Source organism: Littorina saxatilis, linkage group LG1 (assembly GCF_037325665.1).
Source record: "Littorina saxatilis isolate snail1 linkage group LG1, US_GU_Lsax_2.0, whole genome shotgun sequence".
Taxonomy (NCBI): Eukaryota; Metazoa; Mollusca; class Gastropoda; order Littorinimorpha; family Littorinidae; genus Littorina; species Littorina saxatilis.
This window is the reverse complement of record NC_090245.1, coordinates 88,086,188-88,102,779: the sequence shown is the minus strand read 5'-3', so window position 1 is coordinate 88,102,779 and position 16,592 is coordinate 88,086,188. Positions and strand designations below refer to the sequence as shown.

The following is a 16,592-nucleotide window of genomic DNA, read 5'->3' as shown; positions in this document are numbered from 1 at the left end:
TAAAGCCGACTTGGAGCGGCTTCATCTCCTTCTCGTGGCACCGCGCTGGCCCAGTCAGCTTTAGTTCCCGGACCCCATGCGGCTCACCAGCGGCCCGCCAATCCCGCTCGGCCGCCGGCGAGGGGAGCTTTTCCAGCCCAGAACGGGGACTCTGCACATCGCCCCGAGGGCCTGGATCCTCACGCCTGGAGAGGGTTCGGAGATCACTGGGGTGCTCAGGCGCCTCCGTTTTCGCTTTTGGACTTAGGCCAGAAGGCTCACAGGCCACCTCCTCTGTCTACTAGTCACACTGGCTGGCTTGGACTCGATGGTTTGCGGCTAACAATGTTGTCCCGGTCGCCCTGCGATCAATGCAGGTCGCAAACCATCTGGCATGGCTCTCCGCTCGGGGACGCGCCGCGTCCGCTTTGCGCGCTCGCCGCTCAGCCATCTCTGTTACTTTTAAGCAACTTGGACGCTCCATCTCCCTCGGGGGAGTTATCGCGAGTGTGCTAAAGGGCGCGGCCCTCAGTTCTGCAACGGAGAGAACTTCTGTCCCGGCTTGGGACGTTCTTCTAGTACTCGAATTTCTCCGTTCTAGTGCTTTTGAACCTTTACAAGACGCTAGTCTCTCTGACCTTACGCGCAAAACTCTCATGCTCATACTGCTCGCTTCCGCGCGGAGGGGCAGTGAGATCCACGGCCTCTCAGGCCTAGACCGGGATATCACTTTCGGAAGAGACGGCTCGGTTTCACTGCGTGTCCGTCCCGATTTTCTCGCCAAGAATCAAAAACCTGGTCCACTTTCACCGATCATTTCCATTCGGCCTCTCCGGGACATTTTTAGCCCCCGGCGATCCGGATTTTTCTAACTGCCCGGTACGCGCGCTTAAGGCTTACTTGTCGCGCACCGCTCCGTTTCGAGCATCAGCTCCGAAGTTGTTGTTTATTTCGATCATTTCAGCCCGAAATAAAGACTTTGCAAAAACCACGCTTTCCAGATGGTCTTCCACACTTATAAGGCATGCTTATCAGTGGTGGCAGACACAAAAAGGGGGGGGGGCAGTCAGTCCTTCCTCCTCGATCACCTCGTACGCACGAGGCCTGAGCGTGGGCAACTTCCTTAGCTGTCCTCAAGTCTGGAAGGATGTCAGACGTCCTCAAAGCTGCATACTGGACGACTCATGATGTCTTCCTCAGCTACTACCTCCGGGGCATTGCCAGCACTCATCCGGACGGTACCAACTGCCTCCCAGCTATGGTTGCCGCAGGCCAGATACTTCCAAGAGATTAATGTGAGTATCCCACCGCCTTTATGTGCAATCTGCCATTTATGTGAGTTGAGGTAAGAATATGTGATTGAATCGAAAATTTCAAAACTAAATTTTCATTTAATTAATATACTTACTCAACTCACATCGTTTATACCCTCCCATCCATCCCCGCTAACATTATATGTGTTACAGGTGTGTGTTTCCGTGGGGGAATGACGGCCGGTAGCAGGACCGCGCATGAGCGGGTTACCGGTAGGGGAGGTGACTCCCGTCCTTGACTACGGATTGTTTTTCTTAGGGAGTTACTTCCCCCCTTACCAGGGTCGAGTACTACTTCAATATCTTAGCAATGAACTGAAGTTAATGCCATTTATGTGAGTTGAGTAAGTATATTAATTAAATGAAAATTTAGTTTTGAAATTTTCGATTTATACTGTTTTTGTGTGTGAGAATAGCAAAAAAGAAATTGTCAACATGTCAGCCATACATACTTGTTTTTACTGTACGTATTTGAATGGTTTTTGTATCAAAATCAAGCTACTATTTTGCCATTGCAACTTTTTTTAACTAGTTGCTGTGACCAAATGACGGAGTTTTGATTAATAATGTACAGGCATGGGAATTGTCCGCCTAAAGGCAAACTTCCGCCGAATTTTTTTTTTGTTCCACCAAAAAAGCAAAAGTGTCCGCCGAAAAAATAAATTGGAGAGGCAAAAATGGTTCTTAAAACTGAATATAATGGCAAACTTGGAGCTAAGATGACACCAAATTACACCAGTTGGGTTCTTTGGAGAAAAAAAAATTCCCCCCAAACCCCCCAAGCAGGGCTCGCCTTTGTTATTACTCACAAATGTTCAGCCTTTTTCAATTCCCATGCCTGAATGTATCCCTTTACCGATTTACAAAAACATCTGGCGCGGTCATTGGTAGTGTGGTAAAGATGAGCAAGCTCATTCAATAAGCTTCTTCCTGATATTTACACCCCCGGTATAGGGGTGTGTATAGGATTCGGTCGATGTGTTTGTTTGTTTGTTTGTTTGTGTTTGCATATAGATTTTTTCTCCAAAGAACCCAAATGGTGCAATTTGGTGTCATCTAAGCTCCAAGTTTGCCATTAAATTCAGTTTTTAGAACCATTTTTGCCTCCCCCATTTATTTTTTCGGCGGACATTTTTGCTATTTTGGCGGAACAAAAAAAAATTTCGGCGGAAATTTGCCTTTCGGCGGACAATTCCCATGCCTGCCGTGTGACTAAACAATTATGTGCACAACTTCAACACACACATGTCCTAGCCTTTACAGTATTAGAGAGCACACTTTAACTCAGACAAACCCAATACCAACAGATCGGCTGCTTCCTGTGCACAGAGTTTTTACACCCCCGGTATAGGGGTGTGTATAGGATTCGGTCGATGTGTTTGTTTGTTTGTTTGTGTTCGCATATAGATCTCAAGAATGAACGGACCGATCGTCACCAAACTTGGTGAACAGGTTCTATACATTCCTGAGACGGTCCTTACAAAAATTGGGACTAGTCAAACACACGGTTAGGGAGTTATTGGTGGATTAAAATTATACAAGGACTTATAGAGGCACATATTAATGGTCAAAGGGAAATAACCATTCTCACTGCCACCAACTGAGAAGGTTATTTCCCTTTGACGGGGGTGTTTTTCCTACCTCGGAGGAATTTCTTGTTTCTTAATGGTATACAATAGAACCCCCCTTTAAAAAAAATTAAAAAAATTAAGACTCCCTCCCTTTTAAGACCCTGTTTACTCAGACTTTCTGTTCATAACCTCTGTCAAATTACCCCAAATTTAAGACTCCCTCCTTTTTAAGACCTGATTTTCTCCGATTTTTGGAGGTCTTAAATGGCGGGGTTCCACTGTACATGTATTTGCTTTGGTGCTGAAAGCAGTTTCTTACATGCATTGCTATGTAATGATTTATCTTCCAACAGCTATGTCTTACCTGTCAGTGGTATGATTTCAGTGGCCAGGTACCATCTGAAGCTGAGGGCAACTTTCTGAAGAAGGCATGCACACTGGATACATATGGCGTCGACCCCCATCAGGTTAAGGTAGGTGGCCGGATTTTTACTCACTTTTATATATCTATTTGCTGTATATTTTATGAGGATTTTGTAGTACATTTGAATGAAGTTCAAGAAATAAAAAGACCAAAAAATACTGTACTCATGTGTTTAACGAAGATGATACAAACAACAAAGCACGATGTTTCGACCACTGGGGTCTTCCTAAGAGGTCCAAGAAGTAAAAACTCAGCCATACAACAATTGTGTGTTTTTTGAGCTTGAAGATAAGATGTCCTCGGTCAAGGTAGGTGGTAGGGTTTTTCTCACTCATTCATGTTATCTGTTGTTGTTTTTTAATAGAGATTTTTGTTGATGTTAATTGATCTGCAAGGAGTTCATTGAGGCATAAAATCGTATGTGTGGATAACCTAAACTGTGTGTTCTTTGAGCCCAAACGATTGGATGTCTGTAGTCAAGGTAGGTGGCAGAGTTCTCTGTGCTCTTGTATGTTATCTGTTTTAACCTGCATGAAGATATTTTGTTCATCCTAAATTACAAAGAGTTCACTGAGGCATAGATTCCATTATTTCGAGAACATTGTTTCTTCTTTGGTCTGCAGTCAAGGTAGGTGGTTTTCTTTTCTCATTTGTGTTGTGTTCTTTACTCTTTTTAAAATTTATGTGTCTGCTAAATGAGTGATCAGGAGTGCAAAGGGGCATATGGGGAGAGTGATCAGTTTGTGATTTTGGGCTTTGGAGATGCAGTCAAGGTACGTTGCAAGGTTGTCCTCGCTTGTTGATGTTATCTGTTATATTTTATGAGGTTAAAAGTTAATTTTCTTGATGTTTCTTATTCTTGTTGATCACACTTCTTATATTGTCAGCCCCGACAGTGAGACAAAGTATTGTTCATATTAAACTTTAAGGCGTTTAAAGGCATAGATTTGCTGGTCTGGAGATCAAACATTGTGTGTTCTTTGACAGTTTGAGTTTGGAGAGGTGGTGACAGCAGCCGAGGTAGGTGGCAGCGATTTCTTTACTGGTTCATGTTATGTGTTTGACTTTTTGATAAGAGTTTTTTAAAATTTATTTACTTTGTTTGGTTGATGTAAATTGAGTTCATTGAGGCATAGATTTGCGTTTGTGGAGAACAAAGAATGTTCTTTGAGCTTGTAGATGGGATGTCTGTTGTGAAGGTACGTGGCAGGGTTTTTCTTGCTCATTTATGTGTTTTACCATTTACATAGATGCTTTTTTACGTGAATTAAGTTACGAAGTTATTCAGTGAGGCATAGATTTGCGTGGGTGAAAAAAAAACATCGTGTTTTCTTTGAGTTTGGTGATGGAATGTTTGTACCGTACTTTCCGGGTCATAAGGCGCGTCTTGTATAACGAAGCGCCTAATCCGTGTATGAAATACGAAAAAAATCAAAGAGACCGCTTGAGTACCAGTCAAACAACTTGTGATAATGCATGTTTCAGCTACTAGGTACTGCCCTGCCTTTGATCTGGCCGCACACACAGATTTCCACTCTGTTAAACTCGGTCACTGACCGGTCACTGACCCCGGTGCAGGAAGTGTTTCCTCTCTCAGATATGACAGGGGAACCACCTCTCATGGCAAAAACTGGGTCATTGACCCCTGGGAAGAAGGTCGTGTCTATAAACAAGGCCACCCAGCTATCACAATGCCTTTGATCTGGCCGCACACACAGAGTACACGTATTTTCACCAGTTAAGGTAGTTCACTGGACCCGTTAAATATAATTTGGTTTCTCCCAAAAGTTGGTTATTTTTTAAGTTCGATCTGTCTGCTATGCATTCAGCATAAAAAAAATATAGGGTAGTGGGTTCGTTTCGGAGCTATGAGTCTCGGAAGACAGTGCCCGTTTTGAATTTTGGACCGAAAAATCGAAAAATGGGTATGTTTTGAAAACGGCCAATTACACAAACATCTGCATAGGAATAGTCATTTAAAAAATATCACCCAAAGCAGCAATGGGCAGGTAACGAAGTGCACTGGTAAACGAAAATGTTGCGCATACTCAAACTTTGTGACGTCACGTCTTTTGCCAGAGTTTATTTTAAATTTGTTCCTCATGTTGAGGTATTTTATTGCTGGTAGCCTGGAAATAAATTACGATTTGATGAGATGGGTTGTAAACGCAAGAGCGATCAAAACGGCATTAAAAAAAACAAAAAAACCGACAGGTTGGTGGTGTTTTTAGGGGGGGTTCACTCCCTTGATTAACCCCACCCTTTGCACTTTTTCTGTCCAGTGTGCCTCAGAAAAATATGTGTCACGATAATGTAAAGGGCTGTTGTCCGATCATTTGTCTCAGATATATGAGCCAACTAAATTATGTTTTTAAAAACCACTGTTACATATGACCTCTGTTGAAAGTCAAAGGTCACCGCAACTTTGAAAGGCCACAAGTCCGATTCAAATGTAATAAAAACGCCAATCAAAAGGTGGAGGTCACTTGTTTGATACAAGTGTAATAATAAAAATTAATAATCAAGGCTTGGTTTATAATTTTGCTTAATAGTGCGTACTGTTATTTGTTACGGTTTGAAGGCTGGGACTTTTTGAGGGTGGAATTAAAGCAATTTTTTGCCTTATGGGCCCCTTATGCCTCGAAGGACTTCAATTATTGTATTATCTGCTGCCAGCGTACAGTAGAAAGAGGGCTGCATACACAAGACACTTGTTCTTAATACTACTGGCTGTTATTCTAGTTCAAACACCGGTTTTAACATGTGGTATTCTGATGCAATCACGCTGTGAGCATCACAGGTTGGGAGACACTCTCTTACCTGCTACCGGAGCTTCAATGTTAGCTTTGGTGATTATTACGATGTCACTGGCAAAGAGAACGGCTTTGTACCGATTTCATTAGATGCCCACGTGTTTTTGACCTCGTGGTTGATAGGCGTGTCGCATTGTTTTTATTTCTGGCGGTGTCGTCATTTTCTGACATCATTTGTTCTGGGCCGCGTCACCACACTTCCGCTGCCTGAAAAATGTGACGTTTGTTCTATTTACGTCATTCGAATGTTCGACGTGTTCTTCTTCTTCTTCTTCTTCTTCTGCGTTCCCTGTTCGATGTGTTCGAATTCCCAGCCTGCCAGGAAAAAATGGCGACACAACTCAGTGGCTTCCCTTTGTGTATGAGGAGTAATGTCCCTGTCTCCATTTGACCTGCCTTAAAGTCGGTCACTGACCGGTCACTGATATGACAGGGGAACCACCTCTCATGGCAAAAACTGGGTCATTTTGGTGCGCCCTATCGGCCCCCTGCGTCCAATGGGTGACTGGATTAAAAAAAAATTTAAAAAGAAGGGGGTGCGTCTTGTATAAGGAAGCGCCTTGTCACCCGGAAAGTATGGTAGTGGTGCCAATCGTAAAGGTGTGCTCATTTGCATATGTTCATCTGTTTTGCTTGCATACAGTCTTTTTATATTTTATGCTACATGGCAACTCAGAGTACTGAGTCATAAACAGTTTTGTTGAGTGTGGTGTAGAGCAAAACAATAATACAGATCAAAGTATATTTGGAAGCAGTCAGATGAATTAATTTCCAAAGTTTACTATGACTATGTCTTGTGTTAGAAAGTTGCTTTATATGAGAATCAGCCCTACAATCAAGGCATCCTGCTATATGGGGACAATACAGGAACTATGTCTTTAGTATATGTGCTGTTTATTTTGAGCAAGATTAGAGAGATGGGCTCCAAATATGTCCATGGAACAAAGTCTGAAGTGCTTGTCACAAACATACTCTTGCAAGGGCATTGTCGGTTGTTGCTAATTGTACAGTTACAAAATAGATGAATGTTTGGAAATAAGTTATCAGTGTTTTTATTGGCTGTGGAAGGGTTGCACCCTTTCAAAACAGAGCAATCATGTTATCGCAGTGAATTTTGAAATTTGATGTGTTTTTCTTTTGAAAATATGCTCATCCGAGCTCATCATTCACTTCAGTAATGATTGCTTTCCTGCACTGATCAGGGGTCATGCATGTTTGTTTTACTGTTTCAAAGGGGAACAACTCTTCCAAAGTCAATACAATAAAAAAAAATTGCAAAGAAATGAGACATTTAGGACAAGCGTTCACTCCTGCATTGGAAGGAAAGCCACTTTTACAGAGGAACTACTCTTCATGTCAATGTCTTGTGTAATGTTACACTGGATTTTAATGGGTTATTTAATGATTTATGCTTGTTCTGCAGGACCAGAAAGGAGATCAGCTGTACCTGGGTATCACTCATCAAGGCATCATGACATTTCGAGGCAGTCGCCGCACACAACTCTACAAATGGTAAGGATAGCAACGACAGTTCAATATTAGAATACAAAATTCATTCATTGTCTTTACATTTGGACAGAGCTTCCATTAATGCATCAACTGAATTTATTAAATACAGCACCATGCAATTCCTGTAAGGGTGTTCTTTCATCACAGATACCTCAGTATGTAAAGCAGTTGATTCTTGTTACCAACGCATGGTTGTGTTTATATAAGGCAAACAGAGAAAGAGTTGTACAGTTCATTTTGGCATACTTGTTTGTCTGCTTCATGAGTTATCAACTGTGTGCTGACAGAATTATCTTAGTAGCTTGAGTCTTAACCTTTGATGTTGAAACAATTTGGAATCAGATTAAAGGCACACTCCTTCCTGTGTAAATGATTACCGCTCTCTATCACAGATCCGCCTTGGCTTTTATATGGGATTAGGACACATACCAAACATCAACACACCGGCACGGTTGGCCTAGTGGTAAGGCGTCCGCCCCGTGATCGGGAGGTCGTGGGTTCGAACCCCGGCCGGGTCATACCTAAGACGTTAAAATTGGCAATCTAGTGGCTGCTCCGCCTGGCGTCTGGCATTATGGGGTTAGTGCTAGGACTGGTTGGTCCGGTGTCAGAATAATGTGACTGGGTGAGACATGAAGCCTGTGCTGCGACTCCTGTCTTGTGTGTGGCGCACATTATATGTCAAAGCAGCACCGCCCTGATATGGCCCTTCGTGGTTGGCTGGGCGTTAAGCAAACAAACAAACAAACAAACAAACATCAACAGCCTGATGCTTTCTGTGCAGAGTGGGATATTTCTATGAAATAATTTATTTAACTCATTGTCTCCCAGGTACGGATATATCCGTACCCACTCATAGACATATGGCTCAATCTGACCAGGTACGGATATATCCGTACACACATAGTCACTACATTGCATGATGCGCGCTCTCATTCGGCATGTAACCGCATTGTGCTTAGACTGTTAGCTTCAGTCGCTTTCTGTAACATGGATCTAATGCCTGCATTCATGCGTGTTGATACACAGTTTCTACACAGTTACTACAATTCTGAGTGACCTGCTGCAGCAGAGCTGGTCTCGGCTATAAAAAAAACCTTGGTCAACATAGGTGGGGTACAATTACTACATGTAGTAGTTGTAATCAGTTCCAATCTTATCCCATGTAAAAGCCTGAGCAGACCTGAGATACTGAGCAGAACTGCTTTCACTGGAAGGACTGTGTCTTTACTATGAGTCTTTTCCTAAAGTTTAACAACTATTTTTGTGTGTGCAGGGCTCAGATTCGCAGGCTGGCCTATGAGGGAAAGATGTTTGTGGTCCACGTCAGCGTTAATGAGGTGGGTTTATCACTTAATGAAACGATGAGGAAACTGTACAATGATCTGCTGTGTTCTTTTCTGAGTGCCCTAAAGTCTCTAAATGCAGAGTGTCTCTCACTGAGGGTGCGTTGTGAATTCTGCCTATGCTTACATATTATAAAACTGGTGAAATCTTCTGTTCTGTAATATATGTACTTATATTCTTCTGTATATATATATATATAAAAAGTCTTTACTTATCAATCAGAGCAAGTTGCTTGTAGCTGTAGGCGTTGCTAACAGTTCTTTTGGCCTATTCTATCATGACTCAATTAAAGGATTTTCACATGACTTACATCTGTTTGGGTTGTAAAGAGAGAAAAATTAAGCGTGATATTTTAATGCAGTTATATTTAGCCCCTTGGACAGAAAGTGTGAACATTTATGCTGCATCTCAGTCTGCGGTTATCTTTGTGTTTGACATTACTCAGTCAGAATTTTTGTTCATCTGAATGTGTGCTTGAGTGTTTTAATCATTATTCTGGTGATTGAATCTTAAAGTGAATATGAATAATATACCGCCCTGATATGGCCCTTCGTGGTCGGCTGGGCGTTAAGCAAACAAACAAACAAACAAACAATAATATGTTTTTGAAGTATAAACATAGGCTATACACAACGGGATACATTTGCAAAGACTGCTGTTGTTTTAGGTATTAAAAAAAACACCCACCAAAATATTGAAAAATGGATAGCTTTAGCATGAGCAGACAAACATGGTTTATGCCATGTTAAAGATGATAGTAGCTATGGCAACCAGAGCACCTATTGCATATTCATTATATATTGACAGGATGATGAAGCAGGCACCACAAAGAAGGTGAGACCAAATGTGGTATTGCTGGAATAGAGCTGTGCTCTTTTTAGCCCTCTTGGCATATATATGTAATTTGTACTTCTCAGCATTTTGTGTAGAGTTCTCTTGCCTGGTCTTTTTTTAATTTTTATTTTATTTTGGTGTGTGTTATTTCTGCATTTCTTGGTGTTTTGGTAGCTCTTAGTCTTAGTACAACTTTGAGTTTTCTATAGCTTTTTTGTTTTTATGGTTTTATCATATGACTTGCAACCCCACCCATTTTTGTTTGGAATGCTAGGCTTTCCTATTTGGCTGATTTTTGGACAATAATCAATCAATCAATATGAGGCTTATATCGCGCGTATTCCGTGGGTACAGTTCTAAGCGCAGGGATTTATTATTTTATTTTTATTTTATGCAATTTATATCGCGCACATATTCAAGGCGCAGGGATTTATTTATGCCGTGTGAGATGGAATTTTTTTTACACAATACATCACGCATTCACATCGGCCAGCAGATCGCAGCCATTTCGGCGCATATCCTACTTTTCACGGCCTATTATTCCAAGTCACACGGGTATTTTGGTGGGCATTTTTATCTATGCCTATACAATTTTGCCAGGAAAGACCCTTTTGTCAATCGTGGGATCTTTAACGTGCACACCCCAATGTAGTGTACACGAAGGAACCTCGGTTTTTCGTCTCATCCGAAAGACTAGCACTTGAACCCACCACCTAGGTTAGGAAAGGGGGGAGAAAATTGCTAACGCCCTGACCCAGGGTCGAACTCGCAACCTCTCGCTTCCGAGCGCAAGTGCGTTACCACTCGTCCACCCAGTCCACAATAAATGCCAAGCGTGATTCTCTCTCTAGATGTATAACTTCTAGCAAGACATGGCCGTCTGTGGTAAAAATCCTTTTACAAATATCTTTGCTGGTGTTTGTAATTGAATAATTCAGACAATAAATGGCAAGTGTGATTCTCCCTCGACATGTATATCTTCTAGCGAGACATGGTTGTCTCTGGTGAAAATCTGTTGGCAAATGTCTTTGCTGGTGTGTTTTTTGAATAATTATGCTTTTTATATTTTTTGTTGTTTCAGTTCTTACCAGCAATATTTTGTGAACGGTTCTCGGATTTCAGTTTTTCCAGATATTATATATATACGGATGCTTTTGTGTAATATGACTGGGCATGTGCTGTTATATCGTACATGTATTTGGTATATATGGCTTGGATGAGGAGAGAAAGAGGGAGAAGAGGGTCGACAAGAGACCAATATAACAGTTTGATTATATCTTGCCCTCTCATTGTGTTCCTCTCTTTTTTTATAATTTTAATCTGTTCCACTGTTCTTTTCGGTTCCTAATTTGTATCTGATTCTGAAAAAACCCAAAAAAAACTGATGTTAATCTTTGTAGACCTGTGCGATTTTCCTCAGAATTTTATATACTTTTGCCTGATACTTGAGAATGGTCATTTGCCACATAATAGATTTATCCCTTTTTTGTTTTAGAACCTCTCTTTATGAGTTTAGTTTCTTTGCATATATATATATCTTTCTGCAAGCTTTTAGATTGTAGACTGGCATTTAATCAATGTGGTGGTTTTTTACCTTTTGCTGGAATCTGTCCTATTTGGGGTTAATGTGGTTTGCAGCGTGAACAGCCTGAACTCTACTTTCTCATGGATGTGAATATGTTTAGGTTTTGAATCTTGTATAGCACAAATACAATGCTATTTTTGTCAAATTCTTACTTGCAGGTTTTGATTATCATAGATAAGATCCTACCTAGCTATAGCAAATATACAAACTTGGGTCTTCTATTGTTTGTGATAATGAGTTTTCAAGACTAAAGATCTAGGTTTATTTTCTCAGTTAAAGCTTATCGTGCATTTTGGTTCTAAATTTCCTTCATAGACATTTGTGCTGAGAGTATATATATCTATAAATATATATATAATATAATTATGAAAGAAAACTTGAAAAAAAACAGAATTGGAAAGAATGCTTTTGTTTCTTGTTCAGCTTTTCAATGGCATAAAGAAGGTGATTTTAAACTAAACTCTTGCCCTCCTTTTTGTACTATTGACTTGCATCAGGGTTAACTGTTCTTTTTGGTTTTGTGCTTCTCTTTCTTGAATTCCCTGTTTATGTTTGTGTGTGTTAAAAGAAAGGGTAAGGGATGAAACTAATTTGTGTGTTGTTGTTGTTGTTGTTTTTGTCTTTAGCCAGCCATTACCCTCTGCACCGGCGCGGCAGGAGTATTACACATTTTGACAATATTTTGCCTGCGCTATAGATTTCCCTTTATAATTTATTCCTCTTCCAGGACAGTTATCGCCTGAACCATATATAGACCATCATCGGCTTGAGCCCTAACATTTGGCTGTTACTCATTTTCCTGTTGGTTAGGGGTTGCGTTTGACTTTTTGTTATTTGGTGCAGGCAGGAGTCAAATTTTTGCAGGGTAGTAGTTTTCTCTCATTGGAAGAATTGGGATTTTTCTTCAAGCCACTCTTTATAACTCCATTGATTCTCTGATTGAGTAGATTTGGAATTTCCTACAAGCTGCTGTTGAAACTACATTGGTTCTCCTTAATGGGTTTGGATGAAATTTTTGTCTGGTGTTAACTTTATGTATCTACATGTTAAACTCTGTTCCCTCTCATAGCAACTGCTGTTAACATGTTTTCATTTGGCAGCTAAAAGCAGTAGCTGGACATTGGGCTTACCTTTAGCAGTAATTGTTTCTTTGATATATCATACCTTACCAAGCGTATTGTCCCAAAATGCACATAAAATAAATCGGCTTCTATGGTACATATGTAGAACATTTACCCGCATCCTATTTTTGCAAACTGTAGTTCTGGTTTGGGCCTCTAGCGTATTAAGTAAATTATAATTAACCTTTTTGCTTGACAAAAACATTGTAATGGCCAATATGTTTCCATCTTAAAGTCAGAATAACAATTAATTTGCCATACTGGTTGCCTAGGACTCCTCCAGCTATATTAGGATGAAGCCTCCATACCCCCTCTCCCCCTCCAAATAGCATTTAAACACCACACTTCAGGTATTGATAACAAGGGCATCTTTTCTTTGGCAGTTTTTTTTTGTTGTATCTCAATACTAGTTGCACTTCAGTAAAGAAGAATTCAGTCACAGTGGCAGTTGGCATTAAAATATGTACGAAAGCATCTCAAAAGTTTATTGTGACTGAAACTGTATTCTGCTTCTGATTTTGAGACGGAAAAGCTGCCACAGAGATATTTGAAGGGTTAATCCCTTGATGATTTAAAACAAAAATCTTGACGTGTGTCCTCTCAGTACCAGCGTGCAGAAGTTGGTGTCAAAGTTCTTATCTGAACAGCACCTAAATCTCCATAAATCTCGACCAGAGCAAAATCAAGAATATGCCCGAGCAGGTTTTTTTATTATGGTTGGAGTATTTTGCAGATTGTTTTGCAGCAGAGAGCGCACATCAACCAACACATCATCTTGCTTTCGCTCCCTGTAGCACTGATATTGTAATGGGAGATACCTTATTTATTTGTACTGACCAGGTCTTTCCATGAGTTTGAAAACCAGGCATGGTTGGCTTGAAATGAACAATCCCATGGTAAGGTGGAGGGATTGACCGTAGGCTGTGCCTGTGTGTAGGGGAAAAACGGATGCTAACTAATCATTCCAAACTATTACCTGCTCTTCCTGACTTGATTTTCCCATGGGTGTAGCCTGCATTCTCATTCATGTTTTTGTTGATTCTGTCATGAAATCGTACATAGAGGAAGCGAGGACAGGTGATGGCGTTGTTTCGAGTGCGTTCTTTCAAGCTATGTTCTTGTGTGTGTGTGTGTGTGCGTCTGCAATTTCATACTGTCTTCACACATGTGCAAGCAGTTCACTGTTTAATGTTATGAGTACATTCAGAGTCTTTGGTTTGTGTGCCACAAGTCTATATCAGTATATGTGACTCCTGTCAAGTGTGTCAGCATTGTCATTGGTGATGTATACAGTATTTGGTTGTCAGCTTTCGAAACACTATTGTCATTTCACACTCAAATTGCTCTATCAACACGTCAGTGCCAACTCCTTTCCTTTCACTCTCGATACCTGCAGTGTGTTGTCCCAAGATTTATATTTTCCATATAAATTAAGATGTCCGTTAATATTTCATGCTCTGTAGGAGCTGTAACACCATCCTATTGGTCACCATCGTGATTCACATTAAGGTATCACTGGATCGACAAATCAGTGTACACTTCTTTCCTTTCACTCTGAATATAGCACTTGTCCTAAAGTTTTATTCTCACCATACTGACAAGTGACATAGGTTAAGATGTGATATTATTTCATGCTCTGTAGGAATAGGAGTATGCCACCATCGGCCACCACCATTCACATTCACGTAACCATCCAGTCAACAGATCAGTGTCACTTCTCCGCTTTTCACTCTACTGTCTATTGTCTCAAGCGTGGATGAAGTTTCCCATGAGGAAATCAGACACTTCTGATTTGAACCCTTTTTCTTGATTGTTTCATGAATTGTGTCAAACAATCCAAGAAGGGGAATTAGCAGGAAAAACATATGTGGGACATTGGAATCCCAAGCCAATTTTTCCCGATATCAAAGATTCTCAGGGTTTAATTACTTCTGTACGGTATTGTTCTTCACAAAGATTAAGATGTCACATCATTTCATCCTCTCTAGGATTTCATCAGCATTGGCCGAAACATCTGAAAAATGTTTTCCTTTCCTTGGGTCATCAACTTCTGCTGGTTATAGGTGGACCTTGGTTTTATGCTTAATTATTCAAATGCTAATGATTCTGTTTTGGGTTGAAATTGGATAATTACTTGTTTTAGTTGTTCTTGTTAACTTTTAACTTCCTTGTATTTGTGGGGTATTTTTGTCACTAACGAAAAAGTAAAACAGTTTCAGGATGAAAATTTTCTGTTTTCTGTTTTTTGTTGTTTAATTTGACCTTTCACATTTTGACCGGACAACTATTTTTTCATGTGGAATGTGTACACTTCAAACACACCAAGATAATTATTTTAAAGAGAAAAAAAATACCCAAAGGAAAATAAAGGGCGTTTTTGAACTGAGTTAACTGTACACACTGAATCATTTTGCCGTTACGTTTTATGGTTCTCTTTTCATGAGCTTGATTACAATGCATTTCGTATGTGCACATAGGTAAGGTTATTTTTCTCTCACCTTTTAATTCTATTTCTGATGTTTTATATGTGTTTCACTTGTTTCAATGATTTCTCTCATTGCACCCCATTTTGTTCACATTTAAAAGTAATTTGATATGTTGTTTATTCCTATCTCTTGTTCCTCAATGCATGTTATGCTTCTTTCTTCTTTATAAAATGGTATTTAATCAGTACAGATTCAGCTGAGCATGTTACTTGTACAATATCAAATTTCAAATTAATTGGTGTCAGGTATACTTTCCTGAGTTTGTTAGACGTAACCTGAACGTTTTATTGGTTATCAATCTGTAAACTTTGTAAGGAAGGAACAAAATTGAAAGAAAGACAGTAGGATTTGCCAGTTCATATGACACCTGCACAAATTAAATATGATTTAGGTATTGTTGTCCTACTCCATGCTTTCTATTTCTATAGACAGGCTAGGGTTAACTGTTTATCTTTAGCACTTAACTCTTGCAGTTTGCACCCTTAGAAATCTGTGAAATATGACTTCTTGATTTCATTTTTAGTGAATAACTGATATTAGTAAACATATAACTAGAATTTGAAAACATAATCAATTGTGACTTTGCACACTCTTTTTTTGTGATAGAGGAATATGTGTGTGACTAATTTGTCTGGGATTTTCAGTATTATAGTTGAGTATTGTAAAAACAATATTGTATTTTTGCTCAATAAAACTGATGTCACAGGCAGACAAAAATTAAGCAAGCAAGCAAAAATCCAAACAAACAAACAAACAAACAAACAAACAAAAGAAGAAGCAGCAAATACAACAGAACGTTTCTTCATAACACGACGACAATCCATGGGCATGGCTTGGATTTGTATCAACCACATGTGTCTGTAACAAGTGTGTTCCTTGGGATTTCAGAAGCAGCAACCAGTGGGTTACAAGTGCGCGACCGCACCTGCTGCCAAGTACCTGTGGCGCTGTGCTGTGGAGCAACAACTCTTCTTCACGTCAGTTACTGCCCCTTTTCTGTTTTCTTTAAAACTGTCTAAATATATAAAATGGTTCCTAACATATTTAGTCAGCGCACTGATGAGTGACAAATTTATATTTATTTATTCAGCACTTTGATGATTGAGTGAATGATGTTGTACTCTTTTAGCCTTTTTATCCACACCGTCTTATCAACTTCAAAATGACTTGCGGGTTGTGTTTTTGGATGAACATTTCCATGTAGTGTTGAAGAGCTTACCAGAGAAAAAGGCTTTGTATTATTAGAGAGTGAGACTTATGATTTAACATCAGGCTGGGCAGATGCCAGCACAAGATAGGCAGAAGTAGACATTCAGTGGTACCTGCAGTTAAAGGACACCCTTGGGACCAGCCAAAAGTGTCCCTATATTGCAGGTGGCCTGTCATGACAGTTATATTTTGGTCAAAATGATCAAGAAAAGACTCTAGAATGTGTGCTTTATTAGGAGGTGTCCTCTCGTCAGAGGGGCCTGATATCACAGGTACATGTACCACTGTGGTTAATTCGATGTAGTACTGTTTTGTGCAACATATATATGGTTGCTCACCTCTTTTTTGTCTGGTAGAACTCTTTTTTCCCCCAAATAGGCTTCTTTTGGGGTTGGTAGATA

General features: G+C 40.1%; 1 protein-coding gene across 7 annotated transcripts in view; it reads left to right on the top strand.

Annotated features, from left to right (window-relative positions):
- LOC138983051 (FERM domain-containing protein 5-like) overlaps positions 1-16,592 on the top strand; it is a 93,984-nt gene that overhangs the window by 59,349 nt on the left and 18,043 nt on the right. For 4 of the 7 annotated variants that reach the window (XM_070356488.1, XM_070356463.1, XM_070356476.1 and 1 more), the window contains exons 7-13: positions 3,249-3,336; positions 4,275-4,307; positions 7,524-7,612; positions 8,886-8,949; positions 9,764-9,790; positions 11,799-11,819; positions 15,871-15,959. In XM_070356488.1, coding sequence (XP_070212589.1) covers positions 3,249-3,336; positions 4,275-4,307; positions 7,524-7,612; positions 8,886-8,949; positions 9,764-9,790; positions 11,799-11,819; positions 15,871-15,959 — 411 coding nt within the window. The remainder of the gene's footprint in view (positions 1-3,248; positions 3,337-4,274; positions 4,308-7,523; positions 7,613-8,885; positions 8,950-9,763; positions 9,791-11,798; positions 11,820-15,870; positions 15,960-16,592) is intronic. The other 3 variants (XM_070356483.1, XM_070356469.1, XM_070356496.1) reach the window with 3 other exon arrangements.